The sequence below is a fragment of the Dendrobates tinctorius genome, unplaced genomic scaffold (assembly GCF_039654945.1).
Source record: "Dendrobates tinctorius isolate UK_male_01 unplaced genomic scaffold, ASM3965494v1 ptg000211l, whole genome shotgun sequence".
NCBI classification, from domain to species: domain Eukaryota; kingdom Metazoa; phylum Chordata; class Amphibia; order Anura; family Dendrobatidae; genus Dendrobates; species Dendrobates tinctorius.
In genome coordinates, this window is record NW_027361878.1 from 24,199,693 (window position 1) to 24,220,002 (window position 20,310).

At 48.9% G+C, this 20,310-nt stretch overlaps 1 protein-coding gene across 1 annotated transcript in view; it reads left to right on the forward strand.

Annotated features, from left to right (window-relative positions):
• NXF1 (nuclear RNA export factor 1) overlaps positions 1-20,310 on the forward strand; it is a 130,561-nt gene that overhangs the window by 64,868 nt on the left and 45,383 nt on the right. The window contains exons 6-9 of the mRNA XM_073554648.1: positions 2,353-2,430; positions 2,557-2,626; positions 2,708-2,796; positions 13,533-13,640. Coding sequence (XP_073410749.1) covers positions 2,353-2,430; positions 2,557-2,626; positions 2,708-2,796; positions 13,533-13,640 — 345 coding nt within the window. The remainder of the gene's footprint in view (positions 1-2,352; positions 2,431-2,556; positions 2,627-2,707; positions 2,797-13,532; positions 13,641-20,310) is intronic.

A 20,310-nucleotide genomic window follows, 5' to 3' on the forward strand; every position in this document is an offset into this window, starting at 1 on the left:
AAGCGAATGCAGGTTAGCAGATATTATCTCATCCTTACAGGCACTTGGCTGGCTAGTCGACTGGGAAAAATCCAGACTACAACAAGGTTACCTGCCAGACGTTCCTGGGCCTTCATCTAGACTCAGTAAGTCTAAAATGCCTCCTGCCAGAGACAAAAAACGGGCCATAATTAAGTACGGACGGCAGTCAGTAGACCTACAATGTCCTTAAGGGAAGGCATGTCCTTGCTGGGATCCCTAACATCATGTATTCCAGCAGTTCAGTGGGCCCAATTTCATTCTAGAAAGTTGCAGTGGGCCGTTTTGCAGGAGGTGGATGAATTACAGGGACAGATGGAAGGCAGAATGTCCCTATCATCAGAGGTGACCAGCTCCCTTAGTTGGTGGCTAGACCCAGGCAATCTCTCGGGAGGGATTCCATGGCTGATTATTCCCTCAAAAGTAGTCACTACGGACGCTAGTCCCTTTGGGTGGGGAGCCCACCTAGATAAAGATATGGTTCAGGGACAGTGGTCCAAAGCCGAAGCAAAGGATTCATCCAATGTGAGGGAACTAAGGGCGATATATTATGCCATATCTGAATTTCTCCCACAGCTTCACGGAACCCATGCAAGAATTCAATCAGACAACACCACCACGGTGGCTTATCTAAACCGGCAAGGAGGCACGCTCATGTCTATCGCGGAGAAAATTTTAAATATGGCCGAACTACACCTCCACTCCTTGTCTGCGCTCCATATCAGAGGGGTGGACAATTCCAGAGCGGACTTTCTCAGCCGCCAGACCCTGCATCAGGGGGTATGGGTGCTCAGCCGGCGCATATTCGAGATGATAGTGGCCAGGTGGTGCAGACCAGAAATAGACCTGTTCGCCACAATAGCCAACAGGCGCCTAGAAAAGTTTGCTTCTCTATACAGGGCAGACAATCCAGACTTGCTCGATGCCCTACAGGCACACTGGGCGTTCCGTCAGGCCTACGCCTTCCCTCCAATGATACTACGGCCAACGGTCATCAGAAAGATAAGAGAAGGAGCAAGGGTCATCTTAATAGCCCCCTTCTTGCCCAAGAGGCCGTGGTTTTTCATGGCTGAGAACCATGTCAATCACAGACCCATGGATTCTCCCGCTACATCGGGACCTTCTGTCACAAGGACCCTGTTGCCCTCAGGTAATGGTTGGCTAGATTTATTTCGGCTTGCCAGCGAGCGAACCCAGTCCATATTCCCCGGCTGCCATTATGGGACCTTAGTCTAGTCTTAGATGCCTTCACACAGGCCCCATTCGAGCCCATACACTCGGCATCAATAAAATACGTTTCATTAAAAACTGCTCTACTGGTAGCTCTAGTTTCAGCAAGAAGGGTGAGTGATCGCCAGGCCCTGTCGGTAGATCCACCTTTCCTGTCAATAGCCCAGGACAGGTTAGTGTTAAAGACAGACCTGTCCTATCTTCCCAAAAGAGCCACTAAGTTTCACAGATCCCAAGAAATCTACCTGCCCTCCTTCTATGATAACCCTGCAACACCAGAAGAGAATAGATACCACACCTTAGACGTGAAGAGAACAGTCCTAGCCTACTTAGGACCAGTCCCTGGAGGCAGAGCAGGGCTGTTTTTGTCTCCTTCCAGGGTAACAAGGGGTCCGGAGTTACGAGAGAGGGGCACGCTGTCCCGGAGGATCAGGGACGCGATCACTTTGGCATATTCGGCAAAAGGAGACCCACCGCAGGGTATAAGGGCACATTCTACACGAGCTGTATCCTCTTCCTGGGTCGAAAGGGCGAATGTCCCGATTGAGCTAATATGTAAGGCCGCAATGTGGTCTTCTCCTTCTACCTTTTATAGTCACTATAGGCTAGATTTACCCTCTTCTGAGGACTTAGCATTTGGTAGATCTGTCCTTGACACGGTGGGCCCTCCCAGGTGATTGTCTCTGGAAATCTCTCAGTGGATGCTGTCGTGGCGAAGAGAAAAAAACGGATTACTTACCGGTAATACTCTTTCATAGAGCCATGACAGCACCCACTCACTTCCCTCCCTTAACATATAATATTCACGAAGCTCTTCGGTGGTGAATTTATAATTGTATATAAATAAGCGATTAAGTATAGCAAGGATATAGTAACTATAGATTAGAATCGCTTGCCAAGAAAAATTGACTAAAACATGTATGGCGGTTCCTCTTGTTCTCTGTAACCCAACTGCGGGAGCGAGGGGGGCTGGCCCTTTTATCTCTCTGTAGGTTTGCTGTTCCTAGGGGCGGATCCCCTCTCTCAGTGGGTGCTGTCGTGGCTCTGTAAAGGAGTATTTCCGGTAAATAATCCGGTTTATCAGGGTGTCGTTTTCTATTTCAGGTTACCATTCTTGCAAATCGATGTCCGACCCCAGATGTGCCAAAGGGCATGACAGAAGAAGAAATTGCACATTTAAAGGTATTTTGCATTTTTGGTATCACTACTTAATAGCTGAACTGTGCAGATAAAGGTTATTAGGACATTAGGCTGATTTTGTGCCCATATGAGGTTCACCAGGTTTTATTTTTTTTTTTTTACCTGTAGACCTGTATGCAGAAACGATATGATGGAGCTCAACAATCTCTTAACATGAGGTCCATACGTACTGATCCAGGTAAAAATACAAACCGGTTTCTTCTTCCATTTTTCATTTTTATTCAAATATTTTGATGTCTCCCCCTTTCTCTTGGCTTAGATTTAGTTGAAAAGAAGATAGACATGATACTGAACCGGAAGTCTTGTATGAGTGCTATGCTGCAAATTATAGAAGAGAATGTACCGGAGGTGAGAACCATTATAAACAACAAAAGTGTCAGAATTGCTGTGGTGGTTTCTTTAAGTAATTTCACCTCCCCCTCCCCCAATCCCCCTTTAAAAGTATAATAGAAAGATAATAAATTTGTATGGATCCCAAAATGATAGTAATGGAATAAAAAAAACTACAGCTTGTCCTGCATCAAACTAGGTCTCATACAACTCAACTTAAAAATTAAAAGTTTATGGCTCTCAGAATAAGGCAAGTAGAGGCAAGGTTTGTGTTTTTTTTAAGTAGCAAAAAAAAAAGTATATACATTTGCAATGTTAATAACTACTCATAGAGCGAAGTTAACAGGTCATTATTAAGTCAAAGTGAACATTGTAGAAACAAAACCCCAAAGCAATGGTATTTTGCTGTATTTTGGAAGGGTTTTTTTTTTTTTCAACATCATTCAGTAGATTAGTGTCTGTCAAAAAGTATAAATCACACCAAAAAAAGCCAGAGATACAGTTTTCTCCTACGCCTCATTGGGGGACACAGAGACAGTGGGTGTTATGCTGCTGGCCACTAGGAGGACACTAAGTAAACCAGAAAAAAAGTTAGCTCCTGCCCTGCAGTATACACCCTCTCGCTGGCTGAGATTTCTCCAGTTCTTGCTTAGTGTCTGCAGGAGGCACTTGGGTCTGGCTTCAGACCCCACCGTTTTTATTTATTTTATTTTTGAATTTTCTGTAAATTTTTTATTTTTTAATTAACGGAGTGAAGGGGGCGACGGTTCCTTTCTACGGCCCGCTCTCCCCCGAACCAACACTTTCCTGCGATGACTGGGGCTGATTCTTCTGGCAATGGTTCCTTTACGGTCCCGGTACCCCACACGGATACGAGGGCGAGCACTCGGAACGCACGGAGAAGACCTGACCAGCGCTTTTGGATGCTCTGAATCAGCCCCATAGCTCTCTGTCCCCCTGCCCATAGGGTGGACCATTATGAATGGGTCACCGAGGAGGATGGCAGGAACAGGCTAAGCCACCAGAAAACCAGAGAGGTTGGTAACTAAGCAGATTGCAGACCCCTGATCCTATCTACACAACTAGCAGTAGCCGTGGAGCGTACCTACAATGCAGTAGACAAGGGTTCCCAACTCCAGTCCTCAAGGCTCACCAACAGGTCATGTTTTCAGGATTTCCTTAGTATTGCCCAGGATTTCCTTTGTATTGCCCAGGTGATGGAATTATCACCTGGGCAATACTAAGGAAATCCTGAAAACATGACCTGTTGGTGGGCCTTGAGGACTGGAGTTGGGGAACCTTGCCCTAGACGCCTTGGCACAGCTGGAGAGCTAACTAAGCCTAAAGCAAGAAAGGTGAAATCTAAACTGCCCCGGACCAGAGCAGACCCCAAAAGGAATAGATAGCCCCTAAACATATATTGTCAGTGAGACAAGATGAAACACAAACACAGGTAGAAAAATAGACTGAGCAAACGATGGGGCCCAAACTGACTAGACAGGAAAGGAAAGACACTCTCTGCAATCACGCAAAAACCCTGAAAAATCCAACACGTCTGATATGCAAAAAAAAACACTGAAGTCACACGACTTCGCCCCCACTATATCAGCACTCCGGTATGAACTGGAAGCAAAGCAAAAGAGACCAATATAACGGGACTGAGCAAACTGACACAGGCTGTAATATATGGAGCGGTGGTCCAGCACAGCCCCCAGAGGAGCAAGCTGAACCCGCACAACAAGCAGAGAGAGACAAAACCAGATCCGATGCAAAGGATTAGCAAATGAACCACTTAGCTGAACAATGCATGATCAGGGCAGGAGACCTCAGACCTCTGAATGCTCAGGAAAGCAATCACCAGCAGGGATTGCAGGAAGTCTGCAGACTTAAATACTCCAATCTGTAAACCCAGATCTCCAATCGTCATAATCAGGTGACAGATCTGTCAATCTGGCCAGCTCCACTACCTCCAGTAACCACCGGAGGGAGCAGGGGGAGTTTCGGCTCAGAAGTCTGAGCCAGGAAATTCACAACAGTGGACCGATTGAGCAATACCCCTGTAACAACCTCTCCGGCTCTGCTACATCGCCCGGGAGCTTTTTTACTTAAGAATCTGAGATGGGATGAAACCTGAAGGCTCCTGGAGAGTGCAGACGGCGCAAGCACCGGATTGGAGGTATGGGGTCGGGTCCTGGTCCCTGGGAGAATCGCTGACCGAGTCTCAGTGGTGGCATACCGGAGGCCCCCCGCTCCCCCCTTCACCCGGTGCTCGCCGCGGGCAGGCCCAAAAATTTCGTCCCCGGCTTTTCGGCCTACTAGGCCGCAATTTACATAGCGCCGCCCACCGTTAGTGCTGCCGCCCACGTCTTTGGCGCCTCTCCCTCTGTAGTAGACGCGCCCTGCTAGTCTCGGAGGCCATATCCTTAACCCCTTCTCTGCCCCTCGGGCTCTGGGATGGCTGCGGGGGTGCGCGCACGGATGACAACAGGTGACGCTACAAGGCCACCGATATTCTCCCAGGGACACAGCATCAGGACCGCAGGTAAGCTGCATCTGCCTCAGAGCAAAGCTTTACCCTTCGCTGCACATTCCCTGCAGCTGCAGCCCAGGCTCTGCTTGTAACCCTTTCACGGGCACTATGTCTCAGTCTAAGGTAGCAAAAAGGGGGCTAATGAGAAGCGCATTGCGTTCTTTGCCGCTGGTACCTCTTGCAAAACTGCCTTGCCTAGTACCCAGACTAATCCGCTATGCACGGATTGTCACCCGACTTGTGCTAAAACGCCATCCGCTGCAAGCTGCTCCTGGCGTTTAGTCACTCTGTGTGGGCCGCGTCCTTGTCACGGTCTGTGGAGTCACTGACCGAGGCTATAGACTCCTCCGGGAATCCTCTTTTAGTCAGAATGCGTCTTTACCGCCCGAGGAGGGCTTTGGCGATGGCTGGGAACCGTCCGCCTGCAGGGACCGTGCTCGTTTAAGGGTTTCTCAGGTCTCTAGAAAGACCAATGACGCGTCCCCTAGTCACGCTCGCGATTCAGCACCTGTGAATTCTGTCTCTCGATCTCCCTCTCCTAATGTTCGCAGAGAACATGTCTCTGAATTTGAGTCTGACACGTCAGTCCCTCAGAATTCCCCAAATGTCCATGAATCCCTTGATTCTCTGACAGTCAGTCACAAGTTTCTGACGTTGGACAAGGAGAATATTCCCTATTCCCGCTCCGGAACACGTTATCATCTTTAAGAGGACTAAATGTGAACGCAGGGTATTTACCAGCCATCCGGAGTTGATGGCTGGAAACGTAGGATCCAACCACATAAGCGGTTCACAGGGCACAAGCCTATTGAGGCTGAATACCCCCTTTACTCCATATCTGCTGAAGAATTGGTTACAGTCCCCCTCAGTGGATTCTCTTGTATTGTGCCTTGCTCCTAAAACGCTTCGATCCGTTTCTGAGGGCTCTTCAGTCAGAAAACCCATCCGATCGTCAAATTGGCTACCTCGCCAGTTCAGTTTTTTGGAGCTTCAGGAGCGGCTTTTCCCATCTTTCGCGGCGACTTGAGTGGCTAAGGCATGGCCACTTGGGCAGAAGTCTTAATTACTGCCTTCCAAGCAGATAATTCACGCAGGGGATTTTGCAGTAGACTCCCCTTTTAGATGTTAATTGCGCTGCTAATGCAGTCTTCATCAGAGAGCCCTATGGCTACGTGACTGGCGGGCAGATTCCACCTCCAAGAGATCAAAGACTTCTCTGCCGTATCAAACTGGTCGCCTGTTTGGTCAAGAAACTTGACCAGCTCATTTCTGACACTTCCGGGGGGTAAGAGTGGGTTTCTTCCCCAACAAGGGGCTGCCTGGCTGTTTTCGGAATCAACAGCCGACTAGTTTTTCGACACTTTTTTCGCAACAGCTCCAGCTGGTCCTCCACAACCTTCTCTCCCGGATCAGTCCCCGCGTGGAGGCAGAGGTTCCCAGGTCTCTCACAAACCTAACTACTCTTAGAAACCCAGGCCGACAGCATGTGGATCTAAGGAAGCAGATCTCATAGATCCTCTACTCAATGACTTGTTGTGGTAGCCGACCGACAAAGTAGGCGGCCATCTGCTGTCATTCAGAATGGTTCAGCGGTTTTTATTCAAACCTTTCTTTGTGGTTCCAAAGAAAGAAGGAGCGATGAGGTCCATACTGGACCTCAGGCTGTTAAATCAGTTTGTCCAAGTAGGGCGATTCCGAATGGAATTCCTCCGGTCGGTGTCGCCCCCTATCATCCAGCAGTTCCTGCGTTTTGCAATTCGAGAAAAACACTTCTAGTTCGTTGTCTTGCCCTTCGGTCTCGCCACCGCCCCCAGGGTCTATACCAAGGACATGGTGGATGTCATGGCCATTCTCAACGCTCGAGGAGTGGTGGCACTGCCATATCGGGACGACCTGTTAATCAAGGGTCCATCCCTCCCAGCCTGCGAGAAATCCGTGAATATCTCAGTAAATACACTTTCTTGCCTGGGTCTGAAGATAAACTTCGAAAAGTCTTCCCCAACACCGGTCCAGCAGATTTCCCTTTTGGGAATGGTCTTGGACACTTCCCGCGGGTTATTTATTTATATAGCGCCATTAATTCCATGGTGCTGTACATGAGAAGGGGGGTTACATACAAAGTTATAGATATCGTTAACAGTAAGCAAATTTGCAATGACAGACTGGTACAGAGGGGAGGGGACACTGTCCTTGCAGACTTACATTCTACGGGATAGTGGGGAAGAGACAGAAGGTCGGGGGTGCAGCAGCTCAGGCGGTGGTGAGGCGGCACAATGGTCATTGCAGGCTGTAAGCTTTCCTTAAAAGATGGGTTTTCAGGTTCCCTTTGAAGGATCTGAGGGTGGTGGATAATCGGACGAGTTGAGGTATGGCATTCCAGAGGATAGGGGCTATTCGGGAGAAATCATGGAGGCGGTTGTGTGAGAAACGAATGTGTGGAGGGGAGTAGGAGGTCTTGGGAGGATCGAAGATTGCGTGAGGGACGATTTTGGGAGATTAGTTCAGAGATATAGGGAGGGGAGAGGTTGTGGAAGGTTTTGTAGGTCAGGGTTAGTAGTTTGAACTGGATTCGTTGGGGAATTGGGAGCCAATGGAGGGATTTGCAGAGGGGGAAGACGGGAGTAGCGAGGAGAGAGGTGGATTAGTCGGGCAGCAGAATTGAGGACAGATTGGAGTGGTGCAAGAGAGTTAGCAGGGAGGCCACAGAGGAGTGTGTTGCAGTAGTCAAGGCGGGAGATGAGGGCATGTACAAGAGTTTTAGTAGATTGAGGACTGAGGAAGGGACGGATTCTGGAAATATTTTTTAGTTGGGGGTGACAGGAGGTGGCAAGAGATTGGATGTGTGGTTTGAAGGACAGGGCAGCGGATTTCTGGTGCGGGAGAGAGCGTGATGCCGTTTACCATAATAGATCGGGTAGGGAAGATACGTGAGATGGAGGAAAGATGAGTTCAGTTTTGTCTACGTTGAGTTTTAGGAAGCGAGAGGTGAAAAAGGAGGATATGGCTGATAGATACTCCGGGATTCTGGACAGCAGAGAGGTGACATCTGGGCCAGAGAGGTAGATCTGAGTGTCGTCTGCATACAGGTAGTACTGGAAGCCATGGGACTTTGAGTTGTCCTAGGCCAAGAGTATAGATGGAAAAAAGTAGGGGCCCCAGGACAGAGCCTTGGGGGACTCCAACAGAGAGGGGGCGGGATGAGGCGGTAGTGTGGGAGTGGAAACCACTGAATGTGCAGTCAGAAAGGTATGAGGCAATCCAGGACAGGGCAAGGTCTTTGATGCCAAGGGAAGAAAGAATCTGTAGCAGTAGGCAGTGGTTAACTGTGTCAAAGGCAGAGGTCAGGTCAAGAAGGAGGAGGATGTAGAACTGTCTGTTAGCTTTGGCTGTGTGTAAGTCATTAGAAAAATATTCAGGATTGAGAGTCCTCAGTAGTTGATACCTTTTAATGGCTAACTGAAAAGATGGTAATACATTGCAAGCTTTCGAGACTACTCAGGTCTCTTCATCAGGCTAGACTAATACAAAATCTGAAGTCACATATTTATGCACAATACAGCCTAGAAAAAATGCAATAGATAAGACAAGTGACGTGAAGCAGAACTATCAATATGGGAGAGGGAGAAACATAAATATAAACATTGGACCAGTTCATAGATAAGGAGTCTGGATGTTTTATGGTCCTCTGATTGGGGTCTAGTTCTGTGTTGCCCCGCAAGGTTTTAAAAGGAAATTCCTTAATTGATGTAAAAAGACATAAATCCATGCGACACATTCATTCCAGCACTGAGAGTGTCAAAGTTCGTCATAAATTTGTACTCTACTCTCAAATTTGTACTAAATTTGTTCGTCATAAATTTGTACTTTACACTATTTGTAAATTTGTACTTGGGAGTACAAATTTATGACGAACTTTGACACTCTCAGTGCTGGAATGAATGTGTCGCATGGATTTATGTCTTTTTACATCAATTAAGGAATTTCCTTTTAAAACCTTGCGGGGCAACATAGAACTAGACCCCAATCAGAGGACCATAAAACATCCAGACTCCTTATCTATGAACTGGTCCAATGTTTATATTTATGTTTCTCCCTCTCCCATATTGATAGTTCTGCTTCACGTCACTTGTCTTATCTATTGCATTTTTTCTAGGCTGTATTGTGCATAAATATGTGACTTCAGATTTTGTATTAGTCTAGCCTGATGAAGAGACCTGAGTAGTCTCGAAAGCTTGCAATGTATTACCATCTTTTCAGTTAGCCATTAAAAGGTATCAACTACTGAGGACTCTCAATCCTGAATATTTTTCTATCCACTGGCTAACACGGTACAAAGATATACATCTTTCCTGTATGTAAGTCATTAGTAATTTTGGTCAGGGCAGTTTGAGTGGAGTGGTGGGGGCGGAAGCCAGATTGCAGGATGTCAGGGAGGTAGTTAGATGAGCGGTGGGAGGAAAGTTGAACATGGACATGCTGTTCAAGGAGTTTGGAAGCAAGCGGGAGTAGTGATATGGGGCGATAGCTGGGCATAGCAGTTGGGTCAAGGTTTGATTTTTTTGAGGATGGGTGTTATGGTGGCATGTTTGAAGGCAGAGGGGAAGGTACCCGAAGTTAGGGATAGGTTGAAGAGATGGTTTAGGGCTGGAATGATCATGTTAGTGAGGTTGGGGAGCAGGTGGGAAGGGATGGGGTCAAGTGCACAGGTGGTGAGGCGTGATTTGGAAAGGAGAGGAGTAAGCTCTCCTTCAGTGATGTTGGAGAGGGAGGTTATTAGGGAAAGACAGAGGTCTGGTATGTGGAGCGGTTGGAGTGGTGGAACTGTAAAGGTTTGCCTTGTTTGGTAAATCTTGTTTTTGAAGTAGGTGGCAAAGTCCTCAGCAGAGATGAGTGGAGTTGGAGGTGGCAGTGGTGGGCGGAGGAGAGAGTTGAATGTGCTGAACAGTTGTTTTGGGTTGTGGGATAATGAAGATACAAGGTTTGTGAAATAGGTCAGTTTAGCAGAGGTGAGGGCTGATTTAAACGCAGGTGTAGCTTGTTTGAAAGCAGTGAAGTGGTCTGGCAGGCGTGTTTTCTTCCAACGCCGCTCCGACGCCTCTCAACCCTGGATGCTTGTCGAAGTTTTTTGGTGAGGTTGTTGTGCCAGGGTTGCCTATTGGTTTGTCGCACTTTGCCATGCATGAGAGGAGCGACTGAGTCTATGGCTGATGTGAGGGTGGCGTTGTAGAAACCGGTGGCACTGTCGGTGTTGTGGAGTGAAGATGTGGAGGACAGAGGTAGAAGAGAGTCTGAGAGTCTGTGGATGTCCACGTGTGCGTGGTTTCTGCGAGGATGTGCTAGTGGCTGGACATGGGGGGGGGGGGCAGGTGAGAAGGACAACACTCGGGGAGTGGTGGTACTGCCATATCTGGAGGACCTGTTAATCAAGGGTCCATCCCTCTCAGCCTGCGAGAAATCCGTGGATATCTCAGTAAATACACATTCTTGCCTGGGTCTGAAGATAAACTTCGAAGTCTTTCTGGTTGGTCATTCTCCCTCCAGAGAAGGCCCGAGCTTTGCAACAGGCAGCGCGGACTCTTTCCCATCTGGTCTCTCATTCTATTCTTTTCAGCATGAGAGTTCTCGGAAAGGTGGAGGCAGCAATGGAAGCCGTGCCATTCGCACAATTCCATCTCCGCCTTTTGCAACAAGCCTTGCTGTTGACTTGGGACAAGAACCCGTCTTCCCTGGACCGTCGGTGTCTTCTGTCCCTGCGGATCAGACAAGCCCTCAAGTTGTGGACATTGAAATCCTCCCTGAGTCAAGGGAGGTCTTTTCTTCAAGTACGATGGTTGGTGGTGACCACCGATGCAAGTCTTCTGGGGTGCGGTGTTTCGTCACCACACGGCACAGGGTCGTTGGTTAATTCGGGAGTCACGTTTCCCCATCAACGTCTTGGAGATACGAGCGATCAAATTAGCCCTATTGAGTTTCCACCTTCTCCTCGCAGGTCTCCCCATCAGGATCCAATCCGACAACGCCACAGCTGTAGCGTATATCAACCGTCAAGGGGGTACTCGGAGCAGGATGGCCATGCACGAAGTGAGTCACATCCTCCATTGGACCTAAACCAACCGTTCGCCCATCTCAGCGATTCTCATCCCGGACATTGAGAGAGTCAGCCGCCCAATTCTCTGTCGCCAAGCCCTTTCCTCAGGAGAGTGTTCTCTTCGTCTGGAAGTCTTTCAGCAGATTTGTCATCGTCGGGGGACTCCAGATGTGGATCTCATGTCCTCAAGACTAAACAACAAGGTTCCTCTATTCATTGCCCGATCATGCGATCCATGCGTCATCGTAGCGGACGCCCTAGTTCTGCCGTGGCTCCGGCTCCCGTACATCTCTCCCCCGCTTCCCTTGCTTCCGAGGGTCATCAAGAAGATCAGAATGGAGGGAGTACCAGTGATCCTAGTCGTGCCAGATTGGCCGCGCCCAGCATGGTACGCAGAACTAATACAACTAGTCGCCGACGTCCCCTAGCGACTTCCAGATTGCATGGATCTACTCTCACAGGGCCCGATTTACCACGAGAACTCCGGGGCCCTGTCTTTGACAGCGTGGCCGTTGAATCCTGGATTTTAGCACTGGCTGGGTTCTCTCTCGACGTGATTTCCACCATGATTAGTGCTAGGAAGCCTGTGTCCATGCGCATCTATCACCGCACCTGGAAAACCTTCTTTTCGTGGTGCAAGGATCATGGTCGATCCCCTCTGGTGTTTTCCATTCCGGCCATATTGGAATTCCTTCAATCCGGATTAAAGTCAGGCCTCGCGCTTAGCTTGCTCAAGGACCAAATTTTGGCTTTGTCAGTGCTTTTCCAACGCAAAATTGCTACCAAACTTCAGGTCAAGACATTCATTCAGGGAGTTTCCCATGTGGTGCCTCCTTATACAAGGCCATTGGAATCATGGGACCTTAACCTGGCTCTCGGGGCCTTACAGGAGGCTCCTTTCGAACCACTGCAGGACGTGTCACTGACCGTTCTCTCTTGGAAGGTGGTCTTTCTAATGGCAATTACGCCAATCAGACGAGTTTCGGAATTGGTGGCTCTGTCCTGCCGTCCTCCGTTCCTGAATTTTCATAAAGACAAGGCAGTTCTCAGGACGTCCCCGTCCTTCCTGCTCAAAGCCGTCTCCTCTTTCCATCTCAACGAGGAAATTGTTTTGCCTTCCTTTTGTCCGGCACCAGTCCATCGCATTGAGAAGGCCCTCCACACCCTAGATGTGGTTAGGGCTCTGAGACACGGTACATCTCGCGGACGGCTCCCTTCCGCAAGTCAGATGGCCCTGTTCATACTTCCAGAGGGGCATAGGAAGGGTCTAGCCGCTTCAAAAGCAACGCTAGCCAGGGGGATTCGCTTGGCGATTCAGGAATCCTACCGTGTCAGGAGCGAGCCTTTCCCAGCGGGGATTAAGGCGCACTCTACCCGTTCAGTGGGCGCCTCTTGGGCCATTCGGCACCAGGCCTCGGCAGAACAAGTCTGCAAGGCTGCAACTTGGTGCAGTCTGCATACTTTTGCAAAACATTACCAAATTCATTCTCAGGCCTCTGCGGATGCAGCTCTCGGCAGACGCATCCTGCAATCGGCAGTACCACAGTGTTGAGTCAGTGGTACATGGGGTATTAGCAGATGTATGCTCCCCACCCAGGGACTGCTTTAGGACGTCCCACTGTCTGTGTCCCCCAATGAGGCGTAGGAAAAATAGGGATTTTTGTGTACTCACCGTAAAATCCTTTTCTCCGAGCCAATCATTGGGGAACACAGCACCCACCCTGTTTAGCCTATTGGCTCACTGTAGCTTTCTTAGGTTCTGACACAGTAAACAATAACCATAACTATTTATGCTCCTACTGCTTTTTTCACTGAACTGGAGAATTCTCAGCCAGCGAAAGGGTGTATGCTGCAGGGGAGGAGCTAACTTTTTTTTTCTGGTTTACTTAGTGTCCTCCTAGTGGCAAGCAGCATAACACCCACTGTCTCTGTGTCCCCCAATGATTGGCTCGGAGAAAAGGATTTTATTTTTGGAAATCAAAATTTATTGTACAAAGAAAAAAAAAAAAACTTTACTGATGTACCAGAAATCTTTTAATTCAAATGTTTGATATTTATAAAGCATACAATATAATTGTCATTATCCGAAAATGGTATGTCTATTCTCATTGGTTATTTTTCCTTTTATCTATACAGCTGCTGTCTTTGGACCTTGGTAACAACAAACTCTATAAAGGTGACAATTTGTCAGAAATACATCTTAAAGCTCCCAATTTGAAGATTCTTAACTTGTCTGATAACTTGGTGAGTGCTTTAATCGCTCTTTTTAAGTGAGGTTTATACAATGTCTTTATTGTTACTTTAGTTGTAGACAAGCTGCACATCCAAAAGTGACTGTATGACACTGTATATTGTGTTAAATCTAAAAAAGTTGTGCAGAAAAAAAAAAACCAAACATGCTCTCCATAAGAAATGACCCTCTGCACTGCAATATTTTATTCCGGCATCACCATAGCAGTTTCTGGAAAAATAATAAAGTTTCTTTCTCAGTAGCTTCACTGGAGGACACAGGAACTATGGGTGTGTGATGCTGACACTATACACAAAAAAAAGTTCCTCCTCTGCAGTATACACCCCACCGACTGCCACTAGGTTAATCAGTTTTAGCTTGGTGTCAGTAGGAGGTGGACACGGGTCTTTCATTAGACTCATATCTACCTCAGTGTGCGCAGTTTCTTTTCAGGTACCCGGAGGGACACGGCGTGAAGAGTCATTGCTGTGCTCCCACGAAGAGACTGAGTACGGCGTGTACTGCCACCTCGTATCCTCATACGTCTACTCAGAAGGACCCCAGCCCCTAACACAGAAGCGTGTTTAGGTGATCCGATCATCGGTCCTGCCTCCGTCTCTCGCCCACAAGAGCCTGTCGGTTTGAGGAGTCGCGAATGTCTCACAAAGCAGGATTATTGGACGTCTGATGTTTCCTGGCTGGTGAAGTACAGTGCCTACAAGTAGTATTCAACCCCCTGCAGATTTAGCAGGTTTACACATTCGGAATTAACTTGGCATTGTGACATTTGGACTGTAGATCAGCCTGGAAGTGTGAAATGCACTGCAGCAAAAAAGAATGTTATTTCTTTGTTTAATTTTTTTTTAAATTGTGAAAAGTTTATTCAGAGGGTCTTTTATTATTCAACCCCTCAAACCACCAGAATTCTGTTTGGTTCCCCTAAAGTATTAAGAAGTATTTCAGGCACAAAGAGCAATGAGCTTCACATGTTTGGATTAATTATCTCTTTTTCCAGCCTTTTCTGACTATTTAAGACCCTCCCCAAACTTGTGAACAGCACTCATACATGGTCAACATGGGAAAGACAAAGGAGCATTCCAAGGCCATCAGAGACAAGATCGTGGAGGGTCACAAGGCTGGCAAGGGGTACAAAACACTTTCCAAGGAGTTGGGCCTACCTGTCTCCACTGTTGGGAGCATCATCCGGAAGTGGAAGGCTTATGGAACTACTGTTAGCCTTCCACGGTCTGGACAGCCTTTGAAAGTTTCCTCCCGTGCCGAGGCCAGGCTTGTCCGAAGAGTCAAGGCTAACCCAAGGACAACAAGGAAGGAGCTCCGGGAAGATCTCATGGCAGTGGGGACATTGGTTTCAGTCAATACCATAAGTAACGTACTCCACCGCAATGGTCTCCGTTCCAGACGAGCCCGTAAGGTACCTTTACTTTCAAAGCGTCGTGTCAAGGCTCGTCTACAGTTTGCTCATGATCACTTGGAGGACTCTGAGACAGACTGGTTCAAGGTTCTCTGGTCTGATGAGACCAAGATTGAGATCTTTGGTGCCAACCACACACGTGACGTTTGGAGACTGGATGGCACTGCATACGACCAAGAATACCATCCCTACTGTCAAGCGTGGTGGCAGCATCATGCTGTGGGGCTGTTTCTCAGCCAAGGGGCCTGGCCATCTGGTCCGCATCCATGGGAAGATGGATAGCACGGCCTACCTGGAGATTTTGGCCAAGAACCTCCGCTCCTCCATCAAGGATCTTAAGATGGGTCGTCATTTCATCTTCCAACAAGACAACGACCCAAAGCACACAGCCAACAAAACCAAGGCCTGGTTCAAGAGGCAAAAAATCAAGGTGTTGGAGTGGCCTAGTCAGTCTCCTGACCTTAACCCAATTGAAAACTTGTGGAAGGAGCTCAAGATTAAAGTCCACATGAGACACCCAAAGAACCTAGATAACTTGGAGAAGATCTGCATGGAGGAGTGGGCCAAGATAACTCCAGAGACCTGTGCCGGCCTGATCAGGTCTTATAAAAGACGATTATTAGCTGTAATTGCAAACAAGGGTTATTCCACAAAATATTAAACCTAGGGGTTGAATAATAATTGACCCACACTTTTATGTTTAAAATTTATTAAAATTTAACTGAGCAACATAACTTTTTGGTTTGTAAGATTTATGCATCTGTTAATAAATCCTGCTCTTGTGTGAAGTTTGAAGGCTCTAACTTATTTGCATCTTATCAAACCTGCTAAATCTGCAGGGGGTTGAATACTACTTGTAGGCACTGTACGTTTCTCTCTCTCCCCAGGTGCCGGCGAAGGAGTACAGACAGAAAATAAGAAGATCGAAGAAGAAGAGATACCTTTATTTTAATGGTGGGCATTAGGGGTCTTTACCCTTTAACTCAGGCATACCTTTGCAGCGTTTTAGAGCCCTCCTTGTTGCTCCCCCATGCTCCGGCGGTCACCAGCTGTAATGTAGGTCCCGGCTTCACTCGGGCCTAGCTGCAGAGTTCGGCATTAGGGGTCTTTCCCCTATAATTCCGGGGGTATTGGGGGCACCAGGCATTCCTTTTCGGAGTTTTAGGGCCCTTCGCGCCGCTCCCCCATTCTCCGGCTGTTACCAGCTGTAATCTAGGTGTCGGCTTCACTTGGGCCTAGCTGCATCGTTGGCTCTGCCCCCCCTTCTTCCTGATCTTCAGGTGGGCTTTTCTCCCACCCATCTCCTAGTCTTCTCTTTCCTGCCTGTGCTTAACTCCGCCCCCTCGGCTTCATCTCTGTCCTGAGCCGGCACCATCTTTCTGCTCCTGGACCCGGGGCTTGGCTCCGCCCCATCTTTGTTCTAGAGCGGTCTTTTCCGTGTGCGCCCCTGCAGCGCGTTTTTTCCCTCCTGGATCTGGGTATCCTCTTGCGGCCACCATTTTTCCGGATTGTGGATTTGGATAGTGCATTCTTCCTGCGGAGCCTCCTCTTCCTAGCACAGCAGCCCTACAGCCTGGAAGCTGAATACAAGACGACTGCGCGTACTGTGAGTAGCTGCTCTACAGACGGACACTCTCCTCTGTATCTCTCTGTCCCCTAACCTTCTGGCATCAGTGGGTCTGCTCATCATTGCTAATTCTAAAGGAGAGCGTTCTTGTCCTCCCACCTCCTCCTCTTCCTCCTCTACTCTTGTCAGACACTTTGTGTTCTCTTCGCTCTTCGTGCAAATGCAAACTTCCTTCAGGTGGTCAGTTCTCTCCCCTCTGTCAGGACTGCATTAACCCAACTGTGCCCACTGTCCAGGAGTCCTCTTCTGCCCCAGGTGAGAGTGAGGCCCCTATTCCAGGGTGGGCTTCCTCTGTCACAGTCCGTGGCAGACCTCACCAAGGTGTCCGTAGTTGCTAGTGGGTCACAGGAATCACCGTCTAGGCCTTCCAACACATGCCACAAGAGATCCAGACAGGAGCACCGTTCTAGGTCCTCCTCTTGCTCCATGTCGCCCCCCAGTCTTTCCCGGCGGTCTGCCTCTTCCCGATCCTCTCCCGAGTCAGGCGAGGCGTTTTCAGACGCACCATCAGAGGATGATTCAGACCAAACCTCTAACATAAAGGATATGTTCCAGAGCCTCATTGTTGTGGTCAATCAGATCTTTAGCATCAAGGACACCTCTATAGAGCTCGCAGATCAAGCGGTTTCGTTTAGACGGTCTAAACCTCCTTCCAAGGTCTTTACTCCTCATACAGAATTTGAGGAGGTACTTGCCAGGGAAAGGGAGAACCTGACCAGACTCTTTCAAAGAGGGAAGCACCTTTTCGTCCTATATCCCTTTTCTTCTGAGCTCACCGCCAACTGGACAGCTTCTCCGGCCGTGGACCCACCAGTTTCCAGACTGGCCACCAATACGGTCCTCCCGCTTACTAATGGAGCATCCCTCAAGGATTCCAACGACAGAATTATAGAATCCTTCACAAAGTCCGCCTTCGAAGCGGCCACTTCTGCATTATGTCCGGCTTTTGCCTCCACTTGGGTCTCAAAATCCATAGCCAGATGTGCCAAACAACTCCTTCAGGGCATTATTGCTGGAGCTCGACCAGAGCAGCTGGCGGATCTCGCCGACCAGATTTCTCACGCAGGGAAGTACTTGGTATCTGCCTCCCTGGATGCCGCGTCTTGCGCAGCCAGGCGTCCAGAAATATCGTGGCTATCCGACTATTTGGCTTAAGGCCTGGCAGGTGGACTTGTCGTCAGAAAAGTCCCTTACCAGCCTTCTTTTCCAGGGGTCAAGTCTGTTTGGCTCCATGTTAAACCAAATTATTAAAGACACCACTGAGGGCACGAACTCCCTTCTCACCCAGTCCAAACCTTGCCAGCCTCCTCTGAAGCGGCAGTTTCGGTCCTTTCATCCCTTTTGCCGTTTCGCAGCAACAGAGGATTTTTCCCACCAGCAGAGGCCGCAGGCTCGCCGGGTTAGGAAGGTTTCCTTTAAACCCACCCTTTCTTGGCGTAACCCTTCCTCAGCATGTCTCGTATCGAGACTCCAGTGTATCTCCCAGGCTTGGGCGGTCGTCTCCTTTTTTTCAGAGACGTTTGGCTCGCCTTGGTGCAGGACGCATGGGTCAAGGAGGTTGTATCCTCAGGATACAAAATAGAGTTGGCATTGTGACCCCCGAGATCGATTCTTTGAATCCCATTCCCCAAGAGATCCTTCTTTGGTTCCAGGTTTCTTTGCATCCATCGCCTCCCTTCTCAGTTCGGGGCTAATCGTTTCCGTCCCTGACCGGGAACGTTTCACAGGTTTCTATTCAAACCTGTTTGTGGTGCCGAAAAAAGATGGCGCGGTTCGGCCCATTCTGGATCTCAAGTTACTGAACAAAAGGGTCCGCCTGCGGCATTTCAGAATGCAATCCCTACATTCAGTAATTGCTTCGATGGAGGCGCAGGAATTCCTGTGCTCCATAGATATCCAAGATACCTCTCTCCATGTCCCTATTTTCCCAGGGCATCAGAGATACCTGCGTTCTGCGGTACAGCACCACCATATTTCAAGTTTGTCGCCCTGCCGTTTGGACTCTCAACCGCTCCCAGGGTTTTCACAGAAATCATGGCAGTGTTGATGGCCATTTTGAGGATCAGAGGTCTAGTACTCATGCCTTACCTCAACGATATCCTCATCAAAGCTCTTTTTCTCAGGCCCAGGAAAGCCTGGCCATCGTTCTCGACATCCTGTCCTGTTTCAGGTGGCTTGTCAACAGGAAAAAGTCCTGCCTTGTTCCATCTCAGCGCCTGATTTTTCTAGGCATGCTGTTCGACACCAGTCAGACAAGGGTTTTTCTTCCCAAAGAGACAAGAAATCCTCCAGGGAGTTTGCTCTCTACAGGGCCCTCAGCTTCCTTCCGCTCAGCCATGAAGGTTGGAGGTGATCCCCTTCACTCAATTCCACTCAAGACCACTCCAGCAGGCCATCCTTTCACAGTGGGACAGGTCTGTTCTCTCTCTGGATCGTCCGATTCGGCTCTCTTTCCAAGTCAGATGGTCTCTCAATTGGTGGCTGTTATCCTACCTCATCTTCCAGGGTCGGTCCTTCCTTCCTGTTCACTGGCAGGTGGTGACGACGGACACCAGTCTTCTAGGCTGGGGGGCAGTATTTCGTCACCTGACTGTCCAAGGGGAGGGTCGGCTCAGGAATCCTCCCTGCCGATCAACATTCTCAAGATAAGAGCCATTCTTCTGTTCCTCCTTCACTGGGAAAGGCTTCTCAAGGGTCTACCAATACAGGTTCAGACAGACAATGCCACGGCAGTGGCATACGTCAGTCACCAGGGAGGGACGCTGAGTTCCTTGTCGATGGCCGAGGTAGCCAAGATTCTTCTCTGGGAGGAAACATCTGTTCCGGCGATACCTGCAGTGCATTTCCCCGATGTGGACAACTGGGCCGCCGATTTTTTCAGCCGCGAGAGCCTCATGGCATGAGTGGTCTCTGCACAGGAGGTTTTCCATCGGATTTGCCTTCGATGGGAAACTCCAGGTGTGGACCTCATGGCGTCCCGACTGAAGAGTAAAGTTCCACGGTACGTCTCCTGGTCCCGCGATCCTCTCTCGGGTGGCGCCAATGCTCTGGCCATTCCCTGTTCGCAGTTTGTGCTTTCCTGTTTCCTCCCCTTCCTCTTCCCAGGCTCTTGAAGATCAAGGCGGAAGGCGTGCTGGTCATACTGATCGCACCTGATTGGCCCAGAAGGTCTTGGTTCGCAGAGATCGTCAATCGTCTCGCGGATGCCCCCTGGAGGCTTCCAGGCAGACCAGATCTGCTGTCCCAAGGACCGATCTGCCACCAGAATCAGGTCGCTCAATTTAACAGCGTGGTGATTTCACACCATGATCCAGGGTAGAAAACTGTCTTCTTCCGTGGTCTATAATCGAACCTGGAAAGCCTATTTCAGCTGGTGTGAATCCAATCACATTCCGCCTATGTCCTTTTCTCTTCTTTCTATTTTGGTGTTTCTCCAGACGGGACTGGACGCTGGTCTGGCCCTTAGTTCGCTAAAGGGTCAGGTGTCAGCGCTTTCCATTATTTTCCAGAAGAGTTTATCCTCCCGCTCTCAGGTCAGACCCTTTCTTCAAGGGATAGTGCATGCAGCTCCTCCGTACCGGACTCCCGTGCATCCCTGGGACCTCAGTCTAGTCCTGGAAGCCCT